Raw genomic sequence first — 25,722 nt, 5'->3', positions numbered from 1 at the left:
TAGTATGTAAGCAGGGACCATAACGTTTTTAGCTATCTTGAGTATTCAGTTGAATAGAAAGTTGGGATATAAATTGGATAAATGAATACATGTACTGTTCCCATAACTCTCACTGCAGAGGTCTTCCTCCTGCTGCAGATTGATTCAGGTTGATAATAACTATTCTTATTAACTTGTCTTGCTGTGTAGCCAAATACAGAGTTAATTTGAAAATCAAGCTTTATTTGAAAACAAAATAAGCACTATAATATTATGAAGTTTTGATTGATTTTATCTGGCAACTGATTGGATGATAACCTTTTGCATTCTACAAATCATACTTTCTGCATTTCAGATTCATGCACATAAATACACATACTATCATATGGCAGTGCTTTTCTGTTATGATCCTATGCTACAGGGGAACATGTGTGAATATCTGAAACATATATATTCCAGATTCATTTTTACCTGTTTCCTGCTCTTTTGAGTTCAAAACCTCTCATCTCTATAGACCCCTTACTATCTGGCCAGCAAACATAGATTGAGATAGAATGTTTCTGGCATTGCTGAGAAAAAGACTTTGAATAATTTGTTTTCAAGATATTTGGTATAACTTTTTTGTACTTAAAATAAATGTGGTTGTTTTTAAAAATATCCCCCTCAACTGTTCTAATCTCTTGGGAAGCTTGTCATCTGTAGTCTCTAGCCATGTCCTGAATCAACAGGTGCACAATTTGGTATGCTGAAGAGCTAAGGAACTTGGTGATTTTTGGCTTATTACAGTGGGGCAAAAAAGTATTTAGTCAGCCACCAATTGTGCAAGTTCTCCCACTTAAAAAGATGAGAGAGGCCTGTAATTTTCATCATAGGTATACCTCAACTATGAGAGACAAAATGGGGAAAAAAATCCAGAAAATCACATTGTCTGATTTTTAAAGAATTTATTTGCAAATCATGGTGGAAAATAAGTATTTGGTCACCTACAAACAAGCAAGATGTCTGGCTCTCACAGACCTGTAACTACTTCTTTAAGAGGCTCCTCTGTCCTCCACTCGTTACCTGTAGTAATGGCACCTGTTTGACCTTGTTATCAGTATAAAAGACACCTGTCCACAACCTCAAACAGTCACACTCCAAACTCCACTATGGCCAAGACCAAAGAGCTGTCGAAGGACACCAGAAACAAAATTGTAGACCTGCACCAGGCTGGGAAGACTGAATCTGCAATAGGCAAGCAGCTTGGTGTGAAGAAATCAACTGTGGGAGCAATAATTAGAAAATGGAAGACATACAAGACCACTGATAATCTCCCTTGATCTGGGGCTCCACGCAAGATCTCACCCCGTGGGGTCAAAATGATCACAAGAACGGTGAGCAAAAATCCCAGAACCACACGGAGGGACCTAGTGAATGACCTGCAGAGAGCTGGGACCAAAGTAACAAAGGCTACCATCAGTAACACACTATGCCGCCAGGGACTCAAATCCTGCAGTGCCAGACGTGTCCCCCTGCTTAAGCCAGTACATGTCCGGGCCCGTCTGAAGTTTGCTAGAGAGCATTTGGATGATCCAGAAGAGGATTGGGAGAATGTCATATGGTCAGATGAAACCAAAGTAGAACGTTTTGGTCTAAACTCAACTCCTCGTGTTTGGAGGAGAGAGAATGCTGAGTTGCATCCAAAGAACACCATACCTACCATGAAGCATGGGGGTGGAAACATCATGCTTTGGGGCTGTTTTTCTGCAAAGGGACCAGGACGACTGATCCGTGTACAGGAAAGAATGAATGGGGCCATGTATCGTGAGATTTTGAGTGAACACCTCCTTCCATCAGCAAGGGCATTGAAGATGAAACGTGGCTGGGTCTTTCAGCATGACAATGATCCCAAACACACCGCCTGGGCAACGAAGGAGTGGCTTCATAAGAAGCATTTCAAGGTCCTGGAGTGGCCTAGCCAGTCTCCAGATTTCAACCCCATGGAAAACCTTTGGAGGGAGTTGAAAGTCTGTGTTCCCCAGTGACAGCCCCAAAACATCACTGCTCTAGAGGAGATCTGCATGGAGGAATGGGCCAAAATACCAGCAACAGTGTGTGAAAACCTTGTGAAGACTTACAGAAAACGTTTGACCTCTGTCATTGCCAACAAAGGATATATAACAAAGTATTGAGATGAACTTTTGATATTGACCAAATACTTATTTTCCACCATGATTTGCAAATAAATTCTTTAAAAATCAGACAATGTGATTTTCTGGATTTTTTTTCCCATTTTGTCTCTCATAGTTGAGGTATACCTATGATGAAAATTACAGGCCTCTCTCATCTTTTTAAGTGGGAGAACTTGCACAATTGGTGGCTGACTAAATACTTTTTTGCCCCACTGTACATGACTTGAGCTTATGGCTCTCTATGTGTAATGAATGATCTGCTCAGAGCCTGAGAAAGATTCAGGAAATCTGGATCGGGATGCCCTTTGAACGGTCACTCTTGCCCTTGTTATCTCCCAGATAGACTACTGCAATGCGCTCTACATGGGGCTAGCCTTGAAGAGTATCCGTAAGCTTCAACTGGTCCAGAATGCAGCCATGCGAGCAATTTTTGGGGCCCGAAGAAGGACCCATATAACACCTTTGCTCCATGAGCTGCATTGGGTACTGGTTTGCTTCTGGGTCCAATTCAAGGTGTTGGTTATCACCTTTAAAGCCCTACATGGCATGGGGCCAGGCTACCTGAGGGACCACCTCACCCCCATGATTTCAACCCGTCCCATCCGATCTCACAGAGAGGGCATGCTCCGGACCCCCTCAGTAAAAGAACTCCGATTAGCGGGGTCCAGAAGGCGGGCCTTCTCTGCTGTAGCCCCCGCCCTTTGAAACATCTTGCCCCCGGAGGTGAGACAGGCCCCCTCATTCCCGGCCTTTCAGAGGGATTTGAAGACTTGGCTCTGCCATCTGGCCTGGGGCGGGGAGGGAGGATGTCAGAAATGGGGTTGGCTAGCCGCTTAGCAGCCTGGTGTGGCCTCTATTGGCCTCTTGGATTTTTTGATCTTTTTTCTATCTCTGTAAGTGTGGTTCTCTTTTTATAACTTTTAATTATGTATTTATGATTTTAATTTGATGTAAACTGCCCAAAGTCCCCCATTGTGGGGAGATGGGCGGGGACAAGTCCACTAAATAAATAAATAAATAAATAAATAAATAAATAAATGTTTTGGAAAACATCAACTACCTGCTAATTCCTCAGTTATTTGCAAAAAGAAAAGCCAGCTCCCTGGTTCACAGTGAACTCATTAACAAGAAAGTGAAAAAGACTCCCTTAATGAAATATAAGATAAGTTGGGCTCTGAAGCGAAAGTAATACAGTTGCTGAAATTTCTGTAACCTTATCCCTTACCCTTTTAATAAATGTTGTTAAAGTAGACTGGAAATCTTGCTTTGATTGAATCAGTTACCAAAAGCCTGCTAGTGTGGTTAGAACAACCACAAGGCAGTTCTAAATAACATCAGTGCAGAATATCTATTTCCATTCTCTGTTTTAATTAGATCCTTTTCCCTTTGCCCAGTTTGGTCTAGTGGATAAGGCATCAGGCTACAAACTGGGAGACCGTGAGTTCTAGTCCTGTCTTAGACACAAAGCCAGCTGGGGGACCTTGGGCCAGTCACTGTCTCTCAGCCTAGGAAGCAGGCAATAGCAAACCACTTCTGGAAAGCCTTGCCAAGAAAAATGCAGGGATAGTAGTCACCAGAAGTCAGCACCGACTTGAAGGCACACACATACTCTTTGACCAACTGGATTGATATGCATTATTCTTGGGTATTGTGTGCTGGGTTTTTATTATTTATTTATTTATGTATTTATTGAATACAGTGGTACCTCGGGATACGAATGCCTCTACTAACGAACTTTTCAGGTTACGACCAGCTCTGGCCGCAAAAATTTACCTCAATGTGCGAACTCCGCCTCGGGGTACGGTAATTTTTCCGCCCTGACACGTGGTCCGCGGCCATTTTTCCGCCCCTGACACGTTTTCCCGCCGTGCCGTGCGGCGCCCGGCCATTCTCCCGCCGCCGTGCCCGGCCGTTCTCCCGCCGCACCGCGCCTGGCCGTTCTCCCGCCGCGCCACACCCGGCCGTTCTCCTGCTGCGCCGCACCCAGCCTTTCTCCCGCCCCTGACGCGTGGTCCGTGGAACAAGATAATGTAAGAACATTATCAGTGCATATAGTGGATATTAGTTTGTTGGGAGAAATATTGAATAAAACCAATAATACTGTGTAAGTTAAAAAAAAACGCCAGAACGGGTTGACGGTAATTACATTGAACCTTATGGGAAAATTTGCTTCGGGGTGCGACCAAATTCGGAGGGTGGAACAGATTAACCGGATTTACATTGAACCCTATGGGGAATTATGCGTCGGGTTACGACCAACTCGGGATACACCCAGAGTCACGGAACGCATTAAGTTCGTATCCCGAGGTACCACTGTATATACACTGCCCAACTCCCAAAGGCTCTGGGTGGTTATATTTAATAACTAATAGTGTAGAAAAATAAGTTTGTTTCTATTACAGAAAACTTGCGGATATTGTCATTGGGAAGGAACAACATAAAAAATCTGAATGGGCTGGTATGTAATTACAATAAGATAGTTGCTTCTCATAATATCACTAAGTAAGAACATTATCAGTGCATATAGTGGATATTAGTTTGTTGGGAGAAATATTGAATAAAACCAATAATACTGTGTAAGTTAAAAAAAATCTTGAAGAACCACAGATTCTTGGAGAATTACAAGATCTCTACCTCATGTCAAGAGGATATATGACCTCTATGCATAGCTTTTCACAACTGGTCACAGTCACTGAAAACACCTCACTAGTAGCCATACAGCTCAATTCATTTAGTGGAATTGCACAAGAAAGGCTTCAAAACATACCTTAAAGGTCCAGTTAGGACTGGCAGCTAATGCAGATAACAAACAACTTGCATAATCATTTATATCAGCTAGTTCCATTTAATATTGCTGCACTATGGGAAATTTCATACTTATTCCTTGGACTGCAGTAATCCAACTGTGAGTTGCCGGAAAGCAGCAGCAGCAGCAGCAGCAGCAACAATCTATGCACGGCAAGGTCACAGTTAATATATCTTCTAAATTGTTAAATGGTGCATGATAAATGCCAGTTATGTCTGCACCAAAAGTAATGAAATCAAGAGCACTTATACTATGAACCTGATTTCTAGGGAAGTACAACTTCTCTGAAGCACCATTATTTATCTGGATTATTCATTGGTCTCATCCAATCTATCACTCTGCTGAGTTCAGAATACCTTCTGTCTCAAAAAATTAGGTAATTTGCCGCAAGAAACAAATGAGTCAATTTAATATTTTGTATAGCAGATCAGGACCCTCAAATAAGCCAATCTAGAACAGGCTAAAATCCCAGTGAAGCTGCCTGACGTGACTCCTGACTGGCTGGTGTGATCCAGAAAGCTTTGAAATCTGTGGATCCCTCTTAGGACCCCCATCCCAACTTTCTTTTGGGGGATATATAGAATGAGGATTTGATTTTTCTTTAAACTGCAACATTTTCCTATTTTAAGCTTGTCTCAACTTGGGACATGGTATCAGGGAAGTAAAGGTCATATAGAGAATGAATATATACACACACCCGCACACATATACATACGTGTGTGTGTGTACTGCATATATATATATATATATACACACACACACACACACACACACACACACACACGCTTTTTTAACTTAAAAGCTTCTGATGGTAATACAATTTTTTCCCCTGAACATTATTGTCTTTCAGGAAGCAGTTGGGGATACGTTAGAGGAACTGTGGATTTCATACAACTTGATTGAGAAATTGAAAGGTCTCCATGTGATGAAGAAGTTGAAGATTCTCTACATGTCCAATAATCTGGTGAAAGACTGGGGTAAGGCAGTGTGTTATATCTACTTTGAAACATATTGATAATACTCAATAATTGATGTTCTTGGGCAAGGATGTTTATCTTGGAATATGTATACAATTACTCTGCTGCACCATAACTTTATTTTGAAAGGTCATAATCCACTGATAATATGTAATAAAATTAAGAGCAATATTGGACCTAACTATAGGAGGAGGTATATAGAAATTGTTTTATTATGCTCAATATTCATGTATATTTGTATTTTATACATGCTTTGCTATTGATGAATTTGTATACTCGTCTAGCTAGCTATTTGTATTAGCTTATGTATTCCATGCTCAGAAAGTATAATATGCTTATTTACAAACTGGCAATGTGCATTCCTGTTTTCTGGTTTCCATTAGTAACCTATCTGTGTTCTGATTTTAAAGCTTTTTTTAATGTCAGTATATCAAACTAACAGAAAATTGTGTACATACCACTAAGCTAACAATATGATACAACATTAAAATGAAGGAAAGAAAAAAAACCTTAGTTATAAACACAGATCCCCCCCCCCCAAAAAATTAGAAATCTTTTACCTTGTTTCTTTATTAAAATAAGACTAATTTGAAGTTTGAGACCCAGTTTGGCATAGTGGTTAAGCACCAGATTTGAAACTGGGAGATTGTGAGTTCTAGTCCCGTCTTAAGTATGAATCCAGTCAGGTAACCTTGGGCTGGTCACACACTCCCAATCCTAGGAAGAAGGCAAGGGCAAGCCACTTCCAAAATCTTGCCAAGAAAACTCTAGGGATTAGTCCAGGCAGTTGCCATGAATTAACACTGACTCAAAGGTACACCAAGAAAAAAAAATGTGATAAACAATGCGTACCAAGTGTATATTTATATTTTCAATATTGCATAATAATTTTTGCCATTGTCCCATTTGTGAAAATTCCATAATTCTTGATATCTTAATTAATTCAAAATACTGGGAAAGTAGCCAAGAAGAACTTACCATATAACAATTGGTCTAAAATCATGTTAACTGTGTGGATTTTAGTTGAAAATGTGGAAATAATAGGACAAAGCTACCTGAACAGGGTGGATTAACATTCTAGCTTCTGAACTGCATCTCCAACAGGGAAGCAGTTGCCAACCTGCTTTAAACATTCTCTGAAGTACTCAGTATCCACTGATTTTATTATACAGTACTAAAATAGAGACTTATTTTTTAAAGCACTCTTTTACTGATTTTCAAAAACAGCAATTCATTATTCCATATTTGTTAAAATATTTGTTAAAATGTCAATATAATTTTCATAAAATTTCTTTAACTTTTTACAAAAATATATTGTTAGTTTAGAAGCCTCAGTGGATTCCTCCAAGATCTCTAACAAATGTGAAACTTCAGATGCAGCAATAGTATCAGTGCCAGGTAGTCCAAGTACAACTTGAAATTCTCTGAGGTAAATCAAATGGCTTTAAATTTTACAGAAGTTTTAAAAACTGCTTCATTAGTCCTGACTAATATTTTGAGAAACCAGTCTATCCATAAAATGGATTTACCCACTATTTTTATGGTTCTGTTTTGTTTGTGCCTTTGAGTCAGTCTTGACTCCTGGCAAGTCCCAGCAATTTTCTTGGCAGCATTTCTGGGAGTGGTTTGCCCTTGCCTTCTTCCTAGGGGTGAAACAGAGTGACAGGCCCAAGGTCACCCAGCTGGTTTTGTGCCCAAGACAGGAACTCTCAGTTTCTCCCTTGGTGCCTTTAACCACTACACTAAACTGGCTCATTTGTGTGTTGTAGTTATCTTATAATGTAAACTTCAGAGTAAAAAGATAAAATTATATCAGTAGCACCATATGTTCAATATATATATATTGTAACATTAAGTACAGGTGTGAACTTCGGTAATTGTTAAGTGAAGGTTGTGAGTTTCATACTCTTCAAAGTCAGCTCCATGTATGCAGCAATTTCACCTGGTAATTATTAGAACACAGCTGCTTTAAGGAGCTGCTAACAGGTGGTATATGAGGAGCCACACAGAAATCTTCACTGAAGTAGAACAACACTGTTAGTTTAGTTACCTCATTGATGAAGACATATCTCATTTTTATATATATAAAAAAAGGTAATGTCTTAATTCTGTTGAATGGCACAGCTGTTTGAGAACCAGAACCAGAACCCTGGAAAGTTCATACTGGAGATAGTGAGATATCCCATAGTAAGTGAATTCTTCACTTAGCATCTCCCTTCCCTTCTGGCATAGGCATCCGGTAGAAGTCAGTGTTAAACCACACATCATGATGTCATCATGTAGATAACACAAGTTCTGTAATTTCAATTATGATGTCATGACCCAAGCTCCCTGCAGGCACCCGTGCCTTCTGATTTTGAAGTTGGGAAGTTTTTCTTTCCCTTCATAATAAAGAATTTTTTTTCTGATTATGTCTCTTTGCGGATGCAGCAGAGTTTGTGAGGTTGGCAGACTTGCCGTTACTGGAGGATCTGGTGTTTGTAGGCAATCCACTGGAAGAGAAATACTCTGCTGATTCACAGAGTGCCTGGGTTGAGGAGGCAACCAAGCGAGTGCCCAAATTGAAGAAACTTGATGGTGAGAGCTGAGGAGGAATAGCACAGCATTAATAATGGAGCCAAAAGTTCTCATGAAAAGTTAAGCTGGGGAAAGATTAGCCCAGTTCCAATTGTTCATTTTGAAAGTCAGGTTATGATAAACATTTTTACTGGACCTTTTAGTCTCAACCAAATTATCAGCAAAGACCTATAGTAGAGACAAACCAAAATCTGTAGATTTCTATTCCTATCAAATCTTTTTTTTTAAAATAAAAATACTGAGATTTAATAGATGGTTGCTATTAAAGAATATTTGAAAAGGCTGCTGGAACCATATATCATCAGTGCTAGAAGAGAGAGGAGATAAATTAAGCATGTTGGAAATAAATACTACCTCCCATTAGACACTGATATTAAAACTCTGGTTTTCTCTTAGACTTTGGAATGGTTCCTCCCCTGTATTCTTAAGTCTTGATCTGAAAATATGTGCTGATATACAGTGCATTCAGAAAGTATTCAGACCCCTTTCATTTTTTTCTATTTTGTTATGTTGCAGCCTGATACTACAATCGTTCAAATTCATTTTTTCTCTCATTAATCTACATTCAGTACCCCATAATGACAAAGTGAAAACAGAATTTTAGAAATGTCTGTAAATTTATTAAAAAGGAAAAACTGAAATATCACATTGGCATAAATATTCAGACCCTTTACTCAGTACTTTGCTGAAGCACCTTTGGCAGCAATTACAGCCTTGAGTTTTTTTCGGTATGACATGACAAGCTTTGCTCACCTGGATTGGGGGATTTTCTGCCATTCTTCTTTGCGAATCCTCTCAAGCTCAATCAGGTTGGATGGGGACCATCAGTGGACAGCCATTTTCAGGTCTCTCCAGAGATGTTCAGTAGGGTTCAAGTCAGGGCTCTGGCTGGGCCACTCTAGGACATTTACAGAGTTGTCCCTAAGCCATTCCTGTGTTGTCTTGGCTGTGTGTTTCGGATCATTGTCATGCTGGAAGGTGAACCTTCAGCCCAGTCTGAGGTCCTGAGCGCTGTGGAACAGGTTTTCATTGAGGATATCTCTGTACTTCGCTCCATTCAGTTTTCCCTCAACCCTGACCAGTCTCCCAGTCCTGTTGCTGAAAAACACCCCCACAGCATGATGCTGCCACTACCATGCTTCACTGTTGGGATGGTATTGGGCAGATAATGAGCGATGCCTGGTTTCCTCCAGACGTGATGGAATGTTGTTATGAAGGCCACGCTCAGGGAGATAAGTGTTTCCTTAGCCCCCAGCAGGAGTGTGGGAAGTTTAAGATGAGACTGGCACCACCCTAAGGAATTCACGGTGTTGTGGCTTGCTGGCTTGGGAACTTAGGTTCAGTCTGGAGAGATTTCTGTCTAGAGATGGAAGCTAATAAATGCAACAGAACTGTATTGCACTGTCTTGTGGAATTCTTTGGGCTGAACCTGACATCAATCTCTCCAGACTGAACCTAAGTTCCCAAGCCAGCAAGCCACAACACCATGAATTCCTTAGGGTGGTGCCAGTCTCATCTTCTTAAACTTCCCACACTCCTGCTGGGGGCTAAGGAAACGTTTATCTCCCTGAGCGTGGCCTTCATAACAACATTCCATCACAAGGCATAATGTTTAGAATTGAGGCCAAACAGTTCAATCGTGGTTCATCAGACCAGAGAATCTTGTTCCTCACAGTCTGAGAGTCCTTCAGGTGCTTTTTTGCAAACTCCAAGTGGCTTTCGTGTGTTTTGCACTAAGGAGAGGCTTCCATCTAGCCACTCTGCCATAAAGCCCAGATCGGTGGAGGGCTGCAGTGATGGTTGTCCTTCTGGAACTTTGTCCGATCTCCACACAGGATCTCTGGAGCTCAGTCAGTGTGACCATTGGGTTCTTGGTCACCTCTCTTACTAAGGCTCTTCTCCCCCGATTGCTCAGTTTGGCCAGGCAACCAACTCTTGGAAGAGTCCTGGTTGCGCCAAACTTCTTCCATTTGAGAATTATGGAGGCCGGTGTGCTCTTGGGAACCTTCAGTGCAGCAGAAATGTTTTTGTAGCCTTCCCCAGATCTATGCCTTGCAATAATCCTGTCTCTGAGCTCTGCAGCCAGTTCCTTTGACCTCATGGCTTTTGCTCTGACACAGTATGCAGTGTCAGCTGGAAGGCCTTCTACAGAGGGGGGTGTGCCTTTCCCAATCATGTCCAATCAATTTAATTTACCACAGGTGGACTCCAGTCAAGGTGTAGAAACAGCTCAGCAACTATCAAGAGGCACCTGAGCTCAATTTCAAGTGTTGTTGCAAAGGGTCTGAATACTTATGCCAAGTTCAGTTTTTCCTTTTTAATAAATTTACCGACATTTCTAAAATTCTGTTTTCACTTTGTCATTATGGGGTCCTGAGTGTAGATTAATGAGGAAAAAAAGGCACTGTAAATAATATCATGGGAGAATTGGTAGATGCATTAGTAAATCCTCTGAAGAAGTGGGCTGAGCAGTAATTTGTTTTACTATTTTTATGCTAATTTTTAATTTTTTTTTTCAGTAATAAGAAAAACAGAGTCTAGCCAAGAATTCCTTTAAATCTGCATTAACAAACTTCATCAGATAGACCAAGTGGTATCCTGTTAGTCTTCACACACAGCACAAAGTTGAGGAACTGGAAGTGATAGGGAAAGAAAATGCAATAATGTTTATTGTGATTGATTGATTGATTTATTTATTTATTTTAGGTATCCCAGTTATAAAACAAGAAGAAGGTGAAGAAGGAGAAAACTAGCACAACCTTTTCTTTCACATTAAATTATTAATGTCTCTCCAGCACTATACAGCATGTGATGCTTTTATATAAATATGTCTTTAAAGAAAAATTTAGGCAACATTTTAACTGATTCATCTCCACGTTCTTCTCACCCAAAGAATTATTTACCTTTTTTTTTTTACTATGAATGTTTACTTTTTATTTAATACCTGGAGTTTTTGCAAATGTATAATGATTTTTTTTAAGAGCAGATTTCTATAAAGCACGTGTTAAGCAGATTTTTCTAATCTTTTGAAAAATGGCAGAGGGGTTCTTTATACTATGGCCTTTTAAAAGTATCTTTCTTTTAAAAATATCTTTCTTTTAAAGAAAGAATTCAAATAGAGGTGTGCTTTAACATTTACCAAATGTCTCATGTTTTTTTTCTTGGGTTAATATGCAGTATTAGGTGAAAGAATGAAGGTCATGTCTTCATTCTAGGTGAAGTATTTCTCTCCTCCTTTAGTTTAGTATGCTGGCTGAATTTTCCTTTACATGCTTTGTTTTAAGGAACATGAAAGTCTTAAGCAAAGACTTGTGCTGATGATGTTACAAAATGGCTGAAGTTCTTTATTATTTTGGAATCTGAGTAATCTGAGAAGAGCAAGCAGCTGCCTAAAGAAGTTGAAACATAGCAGGTTATTCAAAAATAAGATTCCATTTCAGAGTCCAGTAATTGATAAAGGACAGCTGAAGAAACCACAGGAAAGAAAGAAGAGAAAAGGAATAACACTGTAGGATATATAATCTATATGTTCCAATACAGTTTATTTTTTGATAAAGGAAACTGTGAGCCTTCTAACTTTATCAAAGCCTTCTCCCTCCTTAGAACTTTTATGGATACCACTGGACGTTTTAGTCATTGTTAAAGATGGAAAGGAGATAAATAAAGTAAGGTGTTGCTGTTTCCTGAAGGTAAAATTTAACTTCATGTGGCTTGCAGCAGCTTTTTCCTGCTCTGTTTTTTTCTACTTAAAAGTGCTGGCTCTGATGGTCCATTTCCCTGTTAACAGATTGCAAGCATAAAACAAATGGATGGAACTGCAACCCTCTGCATATTTACCTGGGAGTAAGTACTGTGGAACTCAATGAGGCTCACTTCTATGTAGCTATTTTACACAGACTCTGAGCCTTTGCCCAGGAATATTTATTCTTTAGCCTTTGGATTGATCATAAACATTCAAATGTGGCAGTTGGTTAATATTACTCCTATGGTACTTACTACTCTGTCTCAAATCTGTGTATTTATTTATTAGGCTTTAGACAATTACTACTCTGTAAGAATTCTGGAATTCAGAACTTTTTTAAGAAGAGAATTCCGTACTAGTTTAGGCTTGGTTACTTCAAAAAGTAATCCTCCAAGATCTTTCACAAAGTCTGATTAGAGTTGCAGTGGAATTATTCTTGCACATCCATGGATTGGATTTTTTTAAAGAACTTTCAGATAATTGTTTTTTACTTTCATCCTATTTATATTTCATGTTAGTTGTTTTTGTGAATCTTTCCAAACAGATGCATCATTTTTAACAAAAATATTCATAAGTCAGGATTAGTGCTTGGCGTTGTTTTTCTAAGGTGTTCTCATTTGTACCTTTATTGTCCTCTTCATATTAGGCCAGGGATAGGTTATCTTTCGTTGGCCAAGAGACCTGGGGAAGAGGCTGAAAAATTAATGGAATATGTCACATAAGTGAACAGAGTTATGTTTAGGGATATAGAGTAGAGTACTAGATTTGAAAGGCAGGTATAAACTGAAGAAACAAATGTTTTAGGGCTTATGCTACAGGTGTCATCTTTTCTTATCTCAACAAGTGGGAAACGATGCTATGAGTGTTCAGCAGTCATGGTAAAAGGGAACTTTAGGGCCATTAAAAGGCCAGGCTGCATGGAGTCCTTGGATTATAGGTTGCTCTGCTTTGGGCAATAGTAAGTCTGGTTGGATGCAGTGGAAGTTACTTCTGAGTAAATGCATGGGATTGCATTGCTTGCAGCTGAGGAAATCGTTTGTGAACAAATGAATTATGATAGTTCCTGATGTGGAGCTTGTTCTTTTTAGCAATTTGTGAGAAGTAAGTCACTGTGTTCCTAGCCCAGTGATAAAGTCATTTGCTTACATCTTCCTCTTTACTACTTAGCAATTAAGATGTTTTTCTTGCTATCTACGAGGCAGGAGAAACTGGTGAGCTAATGAAGAGTTGCCATATCTGGGGTGCAAACATTGGGGCTGCAAACATTGGGGCAGCTGCTGGATGGCAATAAAAAGTCATAGTATTCTGTATCTCTTTGCTTCCATCTAATGACCATCCAGATGTTTGCCGCCTGGATATAGTAACGCTAGATAATGGATATTATAGCTTGGGTTTAAGAGGCTGTTTCTCTGCAAGGACTTGATCTTGAGGCATTTAGTGCTGGCTTGGAAGAATTAAAATATAGTCAGGGTTCTTGTTGGCTTGTGAAGGGCCATATATCCAGTCACCATCGGGATCTGGCAGGCAGGTATCTCTAAATGCAGAGTTGGTTCTTTTAACCCATTCTTGGTATCCCTCAAATGGCCAATGCATTTGAAGAGAAAGTTAGTAAAATGTTTTGACTGGCAACTTTTGTGGAATTGAGTTTGAATTCAGGCTTAGAATTCTGTTTGATACTGATGGTATAGCTAGTATGATATTAACCATGCAAGTAATGTCATAATCTTAATAATAGAAATTTAAATATTTTAAATTATAATTTTCTTTTAGAAAACAGCTTTTTCAGAGTTCTTCCATTTCACCTACTTCCTGTCATTTGGGATCCCTCACATGTACTGTCAGTTGTGCGTTATTGTACCTAGGAAGTGAGATGAAACACATTTGGAGAAGGGAATATCTAAAATGAGCAAGGCCAGTAACTAGGGGTTGATCTGTGATTGTTCTGAAGCCAGTGTTTAATTTTCTCTGTTCATGTTATAAGAAAGAGTTATACACTAATAGCTTTTTTGTAAACCCTTTATAATGCTTTTTTGGAGTGTGATGGGATATTTAAGTTTGGGAGTGGGTGATAGGCATATGACAACACATATTTCATTAGCAAAAAGCATCTCTGTAAGAATGAGTGCCTTAAAGGAATTTATTGATAAGCTTTTATTGGCCCTGGTCTTTCTTTCAGGAGGTTAGGTGGAAATCCTTTACTACATCCTGCACTTTTTTGTTGTTTGGCTTTCAACTATACTACTAGTGCCCTTTGTGTTAGATGGATTGCTAACAATCTCATTGTCATTTGCTATAATAAAATATAGAAAAATAAAAATCTAAATGGAGGAAAAATGAGGCATTTGAAAATATAACTGTCTCTTGCAGAATGGTCATGGATGATCAGGCATAATTTTTAGGAAAAAAAATTAGCTGGTTTTGTTACTCAGATTAAATAAAGAATTAAGATATATTTGTAATTCAAGTTTATTTTTGGTATGCCTATGGAAAAAGGTGATCCTGTAACAAGTGTGCTTTAGTGATTGGCTCAGCTTCCCATTTCATTTAGCCAGTACTAATTGTAATGCTTTCTTGTATACAAGTTGGTTCAGTTTCTTTTTAAGAATGTTGAATTGCAGTGGTATACTCAGACTCATAGGCTTGCTGCAGCAGGGAAAAAAAGAAGCAAAGGGATTCGCCTGGAATAATTTGGGGTTTTAAAAAATTGTAAGGTTGGCAAGAGTCTGATGAAATAGGCGTATATTTCATTTATACAGATTCAGTGTACAACACATTGCACAGTGCTGCACTGGAATGCAGTATAAAATGTAGTTCATAAATCAAAAAGCAATGGTACTTGTGGCAAAGCCTTTTACAATACCCAAGTTCCCAGTGAGTATAATTAGTAGACTTTCACCATGATACTGGTGACACCATGGTACAAGGTACATGGACTTTCACCATGACACCATGGTACAAGTATAATAAAGGTTTCATCCATGATGAGAATACAGCTTTCTTCAGAAGAAAAAGAGTGAGGCGTAAGAGTTGAAAATTGAGATGGAATGATTTCTCTTTAAAGATATGAATTACAGTGAAATGTACTACCAAACCATTTCAATGCCATGTCCTCCAAAACTTAGAACGTACAAGTTACACAAAAGAGCTGGTAGGAGCCTATGTAAAAACAGGGTTAGTGATAGAGAACTTCTAACTGCAGAGTCTGTGCCACACAGCTGTTTCCGTTGGCTTCCAGTTGTCTTGCAGGCTATTCCACATGTTGCAGTAAATGCTTGTTCTCCTCTAGCATGTCATCTTTACTTCTCTGAACGAGGGATAGATAACTCAGCTTTGCCTGGAGTGACCTTTCCTTTTCCAGTTGCATATCGAAGGTTTTTTTTTTAATAGCAAAGCAACGTGTTCTGTGGTGAAAAGCAATTGGCAGGATAATGACATTTTTATTTACCAGGTAATGTTAGGAGATGAAAGAGACACAGGCTGAACGTTGGGTTGATGTGGCATTCTTGTCAAATTATTTCAGTAATGAATTTCTGGCCTTGTTGAAACAGATTAGAGTTTGTAGCGCAAAACAGAAATCCAATTGCCAAAATAAGTGGAGTGTTTTTTTTTTAATTGCACTTTAAAATTATGCACTGGATGCTGATTAAAAGTAATGCAAATAGTTGTGTTGCGATGTGGTTACTCAGAGAAAGCTGCCTGGCAGAACAACAAATAAAAAGGGCTTTCTTCTAATTGTTCTGAGGAGCTATTATGGTTTGCCATCTCCCTGGAGATTATTTAGCCTAATATATGGATCATGGATGAAATAAATATCCATGTAAAAACTTGAAAGCAGAGTTGACTTCCACTGTCCCCACTGGAAGTAGGGTGGCTTATGTTAACCTTATTTGAATTTTAATAAATTTAAGACATACTGATAAATTGAGAGGTGTTGACTTGCATTTCAATCTCTGGCTGCAGACAGACACTGTACATAATTTATGCAAAGATGTCAAAGGGCATTTAAAGCAGGCAGCTCTCATTTGTGGATTTCTGGTTTGGGTAGAAATTGGCTTCTAAACAAACTCCAAGTTGGAGAGCAATTTTTAAGCAATTACTGTAGCATGATAACTCCTTTTTAAAAGTACAATATAATTTTGTAGCACGATCATATTGTCTGACATTATGAAGTTATTTAGATGTGTTTTAAGTCATTTTGTGAAACTTGCTCAAAGTAGTAATAAATGTTTTATACAAAGGAAGGCCTTTGCTGTCATATATGAATTATTCAGTTACAACCCTGAAGTCAAGGTAATTAGAGGTTTGGTTGGGGGGGGTGCTTAAAGCATGCTTACATCCATACGTCTTAAGCAAGAGGGAAAACAGTGTTATTGTATATACTTGTGGATAAGCCCATCTGTGAATAAGCCAACCCGCATTTTTCATGATATTTTGGTTATGATTTTGAGGGTCTGCTTATCCATGGATGGGCTTATATGCAAGTATATATGGGAAATATGGGTACAGGTATTTTTCATTTAGCTACTGTTTGCAGTTACAACAGTGATGGAAACAGTAATTTTACAACCAATCCTCATGTTTATGACACTCACAGGTGTGTAAAGCAAAGCTGAAGTAACAAGTATAGTTGTGGTTTCACTTAGTGACCACTTTGCTTAACGACCAAGTTGCTAGTCCCAATTGTGGTTGCTAAACAAGGACTACCTGTACTTTTAAAAAGTATTACCATGTACACTCGCAGGTAAGCCCATCTGTGGATCAGCCCTGCCCAATTTTGGGGGGTGTATTTTGGTACCTAAAATTTTCAGCTTATCTGTGAATATATATGGTATATACATGAGACACCTCTACCAAATTCTGATTTACTACTTGCAGCTTTCCATATGCCATACCTTGCCATTCCAAAATCTTTGCTCTCTTTAAAAGTAATCATTTTAGTGGAGTTGAGCTCAGAAAGCCACTTTAATGTGACACAATGAAACCATGATTCTGAGTTAGAACTGGAGATGATAAAACAATTCTGTGCAGGATTCTTCTACATCATCAACAGCTGGTGGCCATCCAGCCTCTCTTTAAATACTTCGAGTGAAGGAGAATCCAGTGACTGTTTAGGTTGTCTGTTACATTACCGAGCATAGCTATTAGGAATTTTTATCCTGATGTCCAGCTGAAATTTGCTTCTTTGGAACTACCAAACTCCCCGTCTTCTCTGTGACAGCCCTTCAGATTCTTGAGGATAGCTATTGTGTCTCCTTGCAGTCTTTTCTTAAAGCTAAACATACCAGTGTCTTGAACCTCATAGGTTTCTCGTATATTTTTTTTCCTCATGGGCCCTTTATCATAGATTGTCACATCCCAAATTGTTGAGGCCTGTCCTAAAATGTGTCTGGAGCTGGATTCTAGTTTGGCACATTCAGGTCCATGGCAAAAACTACCTCATCTTGCACTAGTTCAAATTGAGTCCTACGCCATTCTGATGGGTTGGGGCCTCTGTTCTTCTTCTAGTTAAGGCTGCTTCAAACTCCTCTGTTCAAGGAGCCAGGGATCACATACATATTCAAATAACTGCAGACAGGAATCCAGGGGGGACAAATGATGTCAGACATGTCATCATGCAAATGACACAAATTATGTGAATTGTACCAGTCACAAGTAACAATTACCTTTGCCTGATGATATCGTGAAGCATGCAATGTCATCAAGGGCATTGGTCAGATACCTCTGCTTACAGAAAAAATCCTGCATTGGCCTATTCTGAGAGGTGCTAGACTTTTCACTCTGTCCAACTTTTTAATTCAGTGGGCAATTCGATGCAGGAAAGTTTCCATTCTTTGCAAGTTCACTGTAGAACGGATCCACGAGTGCATACACAAAAATCAGCTAGCAGAAAAACAGCACACAACTTTTGCAGCACACAGATCTTATTTAATTACACCAGGCAGAAATGCACCATGGTAGTCAAGAAAGGGAAACCCCCCCTCTTATCTCAAAACATTAAATTAAAAAAAAAATATTACAAAAGCTGTTTTTAAACCTTATTTAATAAAAAAAGGTTTAAAAAGATATAATGGAACCTCCAGAAGTAAATAAGTTACAAGTACATTAAATCACATCAGCAAGACTTTTAGTGTATTAATAGTTTGTAAAAAAAAAAAACACACACAAAAATAAATTGTCTGATCTATCACATTTATACATAAGAGGTATATAATACTTTTATATGTACAATATTTTAATATGTAACAGTCTTTTAAAAAGGTGCAGCAAATACACAAAAGGCAATTCCTGCTCATTTGTTAAAATAAAAGCTCTATAATAAAAGCATTTATACAATAATTACAAGAAAACATGACAGTTTCTGTACTGTACATCAAGAAAATTTCAGCATTAAATATACACTAAAAAAAGTCAACTTATACCAAATTTGAACATCAGGAGGGTAACATGAAACGTAAATATGCAAATAGGTGTTTCTTTCAACAAAGCCTACTGAAAGCACATTGTTATTTTACACACACACACACACACAGTCTCACACATACATTTATCTGGATACAAGCAGGTGGGGGATTTTTATAGCTTCAGCTGTTGATATAAAATCTCACATTCCAAAAAGAAGAGGAGAGAGACAAAAAAGAAATGTAAGCAGCTGGAGATTAGGGCCATAACCTGTCTCAAACTTCACTCATTTCAATATAATTTGGGCAGGAAATTCTGAATAGTTTCCTGAAATGAACACCAAACTTGGCCCTGAAGGAATTCAGCATAGTAACATATGTGGGATTAAACCTATAGCTGGGGGGGGGGGGGGGTCAGAAGCATCTGTGCAGTTTCCATTTCTTCTGAAAAAACTAAGCCAGTGAGTCACACCAGAAAGCCATATGCCTGAGAAGAAAGTAGAAGTACACTGGGAAGTATTGGGATGCAAACATTTAGAAAATTGGGAAGGGAAAAAAAGAGGGTGGAAACTGCTACAAACGTTATTTTTCAGACATACTAGAGTGGTACATTATTGCACACTCTTCTTGCAAGCAGAAAGCCACAAAAACTGGAAGCAATCAGAATATATATGGGTAAACAACCAAAATGTTGAATTGCCATTCTCCACCAACATCAGTGGTTTAGTGATTATGCAAAGGGAGGTGGCAGCCTAATTAAAACTAGTTAGAGATGGATGATGACTAAAGGAACTTTAATTGGCATCTTCAACTATCTCATGCTCAGTGGATGGGCAATGCATGTCACTCAGAAGTCTCAATGAGAACAGTAGAACTTAACCCCTAGCTAATCTTTGATCTCCAAATCTAAGCAGGGTCAGTCCTAATTAATACTGGGGTTGCAGGGTAGACTGGAACCTTGAGCTAACATCCCAGAAGATGGCAATGGAAAATCACTTTGGTATTTTTGCCAAGAAAACTGCATGGATGAGGTCACTAGAAATCCCACTGAACTGGATAGGACTCTCCTCCTAAGATGATATACATGAGATTTCCCCAGCAGTGTATTACTAATAAATGCTCATTGTGAACGTAACAATCATAGAAAATTAATGCACCTGCTAAGGGCTTCAACTCCCTTTTTTGCAGCATTACTCATCATGCTGTCAGAGCCTTCAATATAGTTGTGCTTGACAGAAAATAAGTCTAGTTGCAATGTATTGGGAAACTACAGCATCTACCATATCCAAGTGTTTCAAAATGAAGTATTCTTCCATTAATGATGATTACACCTGCAATATAAAGGTATTTCATAATAGCCCTACCAGGTGCAGCTGGGTAATAGAGCTGAGTATTCATAGTATTAAGTGCCATATGTTTTAGATTGTGAACAAAACAGGAGGGGAAAAAAAAAACAATTTCAAGCCATGTTTATTCATGCACATTTATCATAAGATTCTAATGTAGGTTTGCATATAGCTGCTGAGCTCACACATTGCATTAAAGTTATGATAGTTGTCTACTTACTAGTTGCAACCAGGAATTGTGATGCATAAATGATCATGCTTGGCTTATTGTGATTTCCTGGCTTATCCCTGGTTTGTGTATTCTTTAAGCACTTCACAAGGTTATAGAACAAGAAACATTAAAATGAAGAGAACTAGCTGAATTAGCTGAATAAGCCATGATAACTTTGCTCATCTACAAGACTGAGTTCAGCTTGTTATTATGCTTAAACAATTATATTTAAAATAAACAGTAATTTAATGCAATGTGTGAATCCATCTACTAGTTTACTTCTAGTGAGGAAAAGATCTTTGCATAACAGGGTGGTTTATTACAGTAATATGAAAATAACTGAGGAAGAATGGACCAGTAAAATTGTGCAAAATTAAAATCTGTGGATTTATAAATTTTCTCTCATGTAAAGTTACTTTAGTGTAAGAAAACTACAGAGTTTTATGTATCAACTAATAATCAGAAATGGGATATTCCAGATTAATAAGAGCACACTGCTAGCAGAAGTAAAGTGGAACATATATATGGGTTACAACAATGCTGAGGAAGTAGAAGGGGAATTCCAATGTCAGGACTGATTATTAAAAGATCAATTAGAATTTCAGAGCCAGGATATTGCACCCAGCAATTAACATGCCACTGGTGATTCTCTACCCACTGTTGAAGCAAGCTGGTTCTAGAACAATGAGCCTTCAATCCAGACACACCTTTAGAGTAAGCATGCAACTAGAAATCATGTACGTATTTAACATACATATATACAGATCTGCAGCACAGTGCCATAACCATTGAAATCCATCTCAGATCAGGATGTGACCTTCCTGACTCCTCAGCTGTAGGCTAATAACCCAGAGCACCATATTCTAGACCACACCATTGCTTCTTGTGCCCAGTTTCACAAAGGAGGAAGTGGGCAGCATTTCCTGGCTTCATCCCTTAACTCCGCATCAGAGTGCTTCCTTACATTTGTATACATGCTAAGTCCGCTCTTCTCCAGATTTTATGAAGTCTGAACCTGAACAGTGAGTTGAAAGGCATTCCTCCCCTCTTCAAGTACATGCTCTATATGGAAGAAGGAAAAAAGCAGCTATAGGCAAGTCAATTCCACTGTGGCCTAAAGAAGCGCATGAACCAAATTTTTCATATTATGATAAATATAATATGAAAAATAAATTAATTCCCATTTATTTGAACTGGATAGTCATGACAGACTTTACTGGATTGTGCCCTTCAAAGTACATCAGAAATCATTCCCACATGATGTACTTTCCATGGATATTAAGTTATCTATTGCAAAGATCAGCTGAGTTCAAGTTCATTGATGCATTACAGGTAGTCCTTGCTTAACGACCAGAATTTAGGTCACTAAGTGATGCAGTCATTAAGTGAATCATATGATCAAATCCACTTTTATGATCTTTTTTGCAGCAGTTGTTAAGTGAATCGTGGTTCCCCATTGATTTTGCTTGCCAGAAGCCAGCTAGGAAGGTCGCAAATGGCGATCGCATGAACCCAGGACGCTACAACCCTCATAAGTGCAAGCTGGTTGCCAAGCACCCGGATCACAATCATGTAACTTCAGGGATGCTGCGATGGTTGTAAGTGTGAAGACCGGTCATAAGTCACTTTAGCGCTATCATAAAGTCGTTAAATCAACAGTAGTTAAGAGAAGACTACCTGTATTACTGATATGATATGAATACCATTTTAGGAGTCCTATACATAAGTCTTTTTATAGCTACAAAATGGCACACAATGAATCACAAAGTGCATCTGTGCTGGATTGTAGCAATTGTATTTGGGAAGAACACGTTCCACCCAGCAACAAAATATTTTCACAATTTGTTCCACATACATCTCTTTTTTCTTTCCAAAAAACACCATTAGGATACTTTGTTCACTCCCAGAAAATATATTCCCTCTTAATATATGATATTGGTTCAGTTTAATGCCCACTTTCAAGGCAGCAGTTCTCTTCCTTTCTGAACATCAGTTGGGGAATCAAACATTGCCTTTCTCAAGGTCTCTAGTGAATTATTTGAACAAGATTCTTTTCCTGTTTGGGCTGGAATTCATACAGGCTAAGTGCAAAAGAAAACATGATTGAGACAAGCCATTTTTGAAGATGTGGTCAAAAGACAGATTGCATTGCTACTGTTTCTACATATCATGTATAAAATGCTAAGGTTTGTACAGAACTATGATCTGGAAAGACAACATCATCGACCCAGTGCAAAAATAGTGTAAATATAGAGAGAAATACTTGAAGGGTTAATTGTAGCTCTGAAGCAGGTAAAAAGAAAGCAATTACCTTTAATTGAAGGCTGTTTTTAAACACACTGGAAGAACTCACTTTAGAGGCAGACTGGAATTGCCCGTTATGTTACAGGGAGAAAAGGGTTTAAAGGTAAATTTCTTGCATTATGAGACCTTGAACATCTTAAAAGTTACCATACATTTGATCACATTGTTTGTCCATTTAGCCTAGTAAGTACTAAGCAGCAACAATGGACTGAGAACATCCCTTCTAATTCTCATCAGACTGGCTTCCTGTCTCTACCACTGGAGAACCTAGAACTCAACCAGGGACCTCATGCAGGCAAAGATCCCTGCTCTGTTTTTCAAGCAGCAGGTTCACATGATTGGCTCCTGGAACTGTTTCTGCCTTAGACTGTAAGTAAGGGATGGTCAGTTTCAAGGTCCCTCCACCTAAAAAGCAACTAACTCAGCATGTTAAGAGAAGGCTAGAACCTATTTTCAACATTCAAAATGCAAGTTCTTTGCATGTTCTGATAGTGGTTTTGTTTTGTGCTATGAACAGAGGTATTGAAAATGTATAATCCTGTAGCTGTAATGGTAATCTTATATAGTAAAAGTTGCACCATAAAAATTTCTGCTGATCATGTAACTCAGCAGTAACCCAACTATGGTTTGCTGTAATCATTCTAATTTGCCCTTTCTCCAAAAGTCTTTCTAACTTCCTCCAAGGCCAGGAATCAAATTTAAAAGTTCTAGCTTTTCAATAAACTTCTAGGTACACTTCTTGAAGCTTGAGCTGGTTCTAGAAATAAAACCCCGCTGGGGAGCAAATCCCAGCACGGTTTATTCCATAAAGATTCTTCTACAGATTATTAATGCAATTCTTTGCTTTCTTGACCCTTGTGGTTTTAGAAGACTTATTTTTCAAGACTTTACAATTCACAGCTGAATAAGTGCTAAACATATTTCCTGCGGACATAAGAATTTTAAAATTATAAGCAAGTAGTTTAGGTGTCCCATCTCTATCTGGCTAAGCATTCTTTTTGTGCCCTCTGCTGCACCTGCCTTCTCCTTGTGCTGCCAGACAGACAGACAGTTGCACCTTACTGCCACAATGGGAAGATAACGGTCCATATGACTTAAGATAATCGCAAATACTTACTGCTTGGTGCAGACACACATCTGCAGAAGTCTTGCGTAAATTTGGCATTATGTGCACCATTTCTAAATACATTGGGTTTTTCCACATTTGGTATTCTTGACTCCGGGTATCTGGGGTGATACAGTGTGAACATCTAAATGAAACTCATTTAGTTGGCAAATAACTCAGCAGAATGGGTAGTCCTGAGAGTGCAAATGCAAATGAGTCAATGCAGCATGATCCTTATTTCTATTACCTCGAGAATATTTGGTCTGCCTTTGCAAACCATGCTTTTTTTAAAAAAAAGAAAGGAATATCAGAACTGTTAAAATTTTAAGTATTTTTGGCAGCTATTCTTTTATAAGCTAGCTGAAGCATTAAAATGGACAATTAAGCAAAACCACACTCAAGTCTATTCAAGTTAAAAAACAATGCACTTTCACGGTGGAACTTCAATACCAGCTTCCTCACATAAATGCTATAACATTTGTTACATACAGACAGGAACCTAAATCAGATCACTGATCAATCTAATCCATTGGGCTACAGTATCAGACTTTACGCAAGTGTGTTTTCACTCACAATAGGCTTCCAATTGTTTTCTTGCCCTCCCCTCAAAGCTGCTCCAGAGGATTCTCCAACCTACAAGTTCAGATTTGGGATAAGAATGATCATTACAGATGGACTCCCCTTGAATGAATGGCATCCCCCAGCAGAATAATACCATGGATAAAACTCATCAACTTCTCATAACTGTGGCTCTTATTAAACTTGGGCAGAGATCTACCTTAATCCCATTAACCCAAAATCATATATGGATTCTTGTGCAAGCGAAGTTATTTGTTCTGTCACAGAACTACAGAGATATAGTATTCAGAACTCATCACTAATTCTTGTGGCCAACTCTGGAGAAATATATTATCAACCTTATGTGACTTTTAAAAAATGTAAGATAATAGGGATGGTTCCAAACGAATACTAGCAATGTTTTCCACACTTCAAGAGCTATTTCTTAAAACTGATAGTCTCTCCACTCACCCTAGAGACGTTGCTCACAGAGCTCAAAGACTTCTGGATTATCTACTAGCTGGAGAAACAAACATTCTTGTATGAAGGAGACAAACAGAAAAAGTGAATAGCTCCAAGCCACAAAGAAAACTTGGAGGTGAAAGGAAAAAAGTATGTAAAAAAAACTATATGGATCCTTGAAATTACATACAAAGTAATTTGTTACTATCCAGATGATTCAACAAATTTCTCTCTCAGCAGCGGGTAAGACGCTTAAGGCTTACTGCCATGATTCCTGGCAAGTTCAGGAACTGAAGGAAAATAGACTTCCATTCATTAAGTAGATACTGAAAGTTATTTATAAATAGAATAATCCATAAAATGTTTGGATTTTTTAAAAATAGAGATTTCCATGGTCACTTTTTTTCTCCTTTAAAAATCTACCAGTTCGATTCAAGCAGGAAGGAAAGGAAGTGGAAGCAAGGCTGGAGCAACTTAGGTTCACGAGGGTCAGAACCTCCAGCCAGACCAGGCTCTCAACCTCGGGGGCTCCTTTGCTAAACTTCGCCACCTTCATCCGAGCTGCTGCTACTGCTGCTCCCACTGTTGCTGCTCTCTTCCTGCTGAGTCCTACTGTGTGCTGCTGCTGCTGCTGCTGCTGCCGCCGCCGCCTCCCTCTCTTGCAGTTTCAGAGCTGCAGCCTTCTTCTCCTGCTCGGCATGGCTTTTCATGTGAGCGCTCCGACTTTTCACCTTGTAGAAGATTCTGCAGGACAGAGTTAAATCCTGTGTTTTTATATCACCTTACACCATTGTCTGTTTGAACACCGACTTGTTAATCACGCAAAGTCAATCTCGCAGATAAGCTAAACAGGAAATTCCTGGTTTGCTTTCCTTTCTATTTTACCTGCTTCTGCCTTGCATGCTTAGAAACCAGTTAGGACAAGAGGAGGCAACTTGCAGCCCTCCTGATGTTGCAGAACTGCAATTCCCAGCATCTCTAGGAGCTTGGTGACGTTAGCCGATGCTGGAAGTTGCAGTTGAGCAACACTCATAATGCTATAGGTTGCCTTGGTCTAGAAGTGTGATTAGTGCACAAAAATAAACC

The 25,722-nt window shown here is 38.8% G+C and overlaps 2 protein-coding genes across 5 annotated transcripts in view; one reads left to right on the top strand and one right to left on the bottom strand.

Annotated features, from left to right (window-relative positions):
* DNAL1 (dynein axonemal light chain 1) overlaps positions 1-16,510 on the top strand; it is a 30,025-nt gene extending 13,515 nt beyond the window's left edge. The window contains exons 6-9 of the mRNA XM_088145545.1: positions 4,553-4,608; positions 5,807-5,933; positions 8,364-8,510; positions 11,217-16,510. Of these exons, the coding sequence (XP_088001671.1) occupies positions 4,553-4,608; positions 5,807-5,933; positions 8,364-8,510; positions 11,217-11,263 (377 nt within the window). The 3' untranslated portion in view covers positions 11,264-16,510. The remainder of the gene's footprint in view (positions 1-4,552; positions 4,609-5,806; positions 5,934-8,363; positions 8,511-11,216) is intronic.
* Positions 16,511-18,155: 1,645 nt separating this feature from the next.
* MIDEAS (mitotic deacetylase associated SANT domain protein) overlaps positions 18,156-25,722 on the bottom strand; it is an 80,224-nt gene continuing 72,657 nt past the window's right edge. For all 4 annotated transcript variants that reach the window (XM_088145536.1, XM_088145534.1, XM_088145533.1 and 1 more), the window contains exon 13: positions 18,156-25,380. In XM_088145536.1, the coding sequence (XP_088001662.1) occupies positions 25,173-25,380 (208 nt within the window). In that variant the 3' untranslated portion in view covers positions 18,156-25,172. The remainder of the gene's footprint in view (positions 25,381-25,722) is intronic.

The sequence above is a fragment of the Python bivittatus genome, unplaced genomic scaffold (genome assembly GCF_059951505.1).
Source record: "Python bivittatus isolate LINGU-HERP-01145 unplaced genomic scaffold, Pbiv_v1 ctg000480_np1212, whole genome shotgun sequence".
NCBI classification, from domain to species: domain Eukaryota; kingdom Metazoa; phylum Chordata; class Lepidosauria; order Squamata; family Pythonidae; genus Python; species Python bivittatus.
Note: the sequence above shows the minus strand (reverse complement) of the source record. Positions and strands in the feature narration are given on the sequence as shown.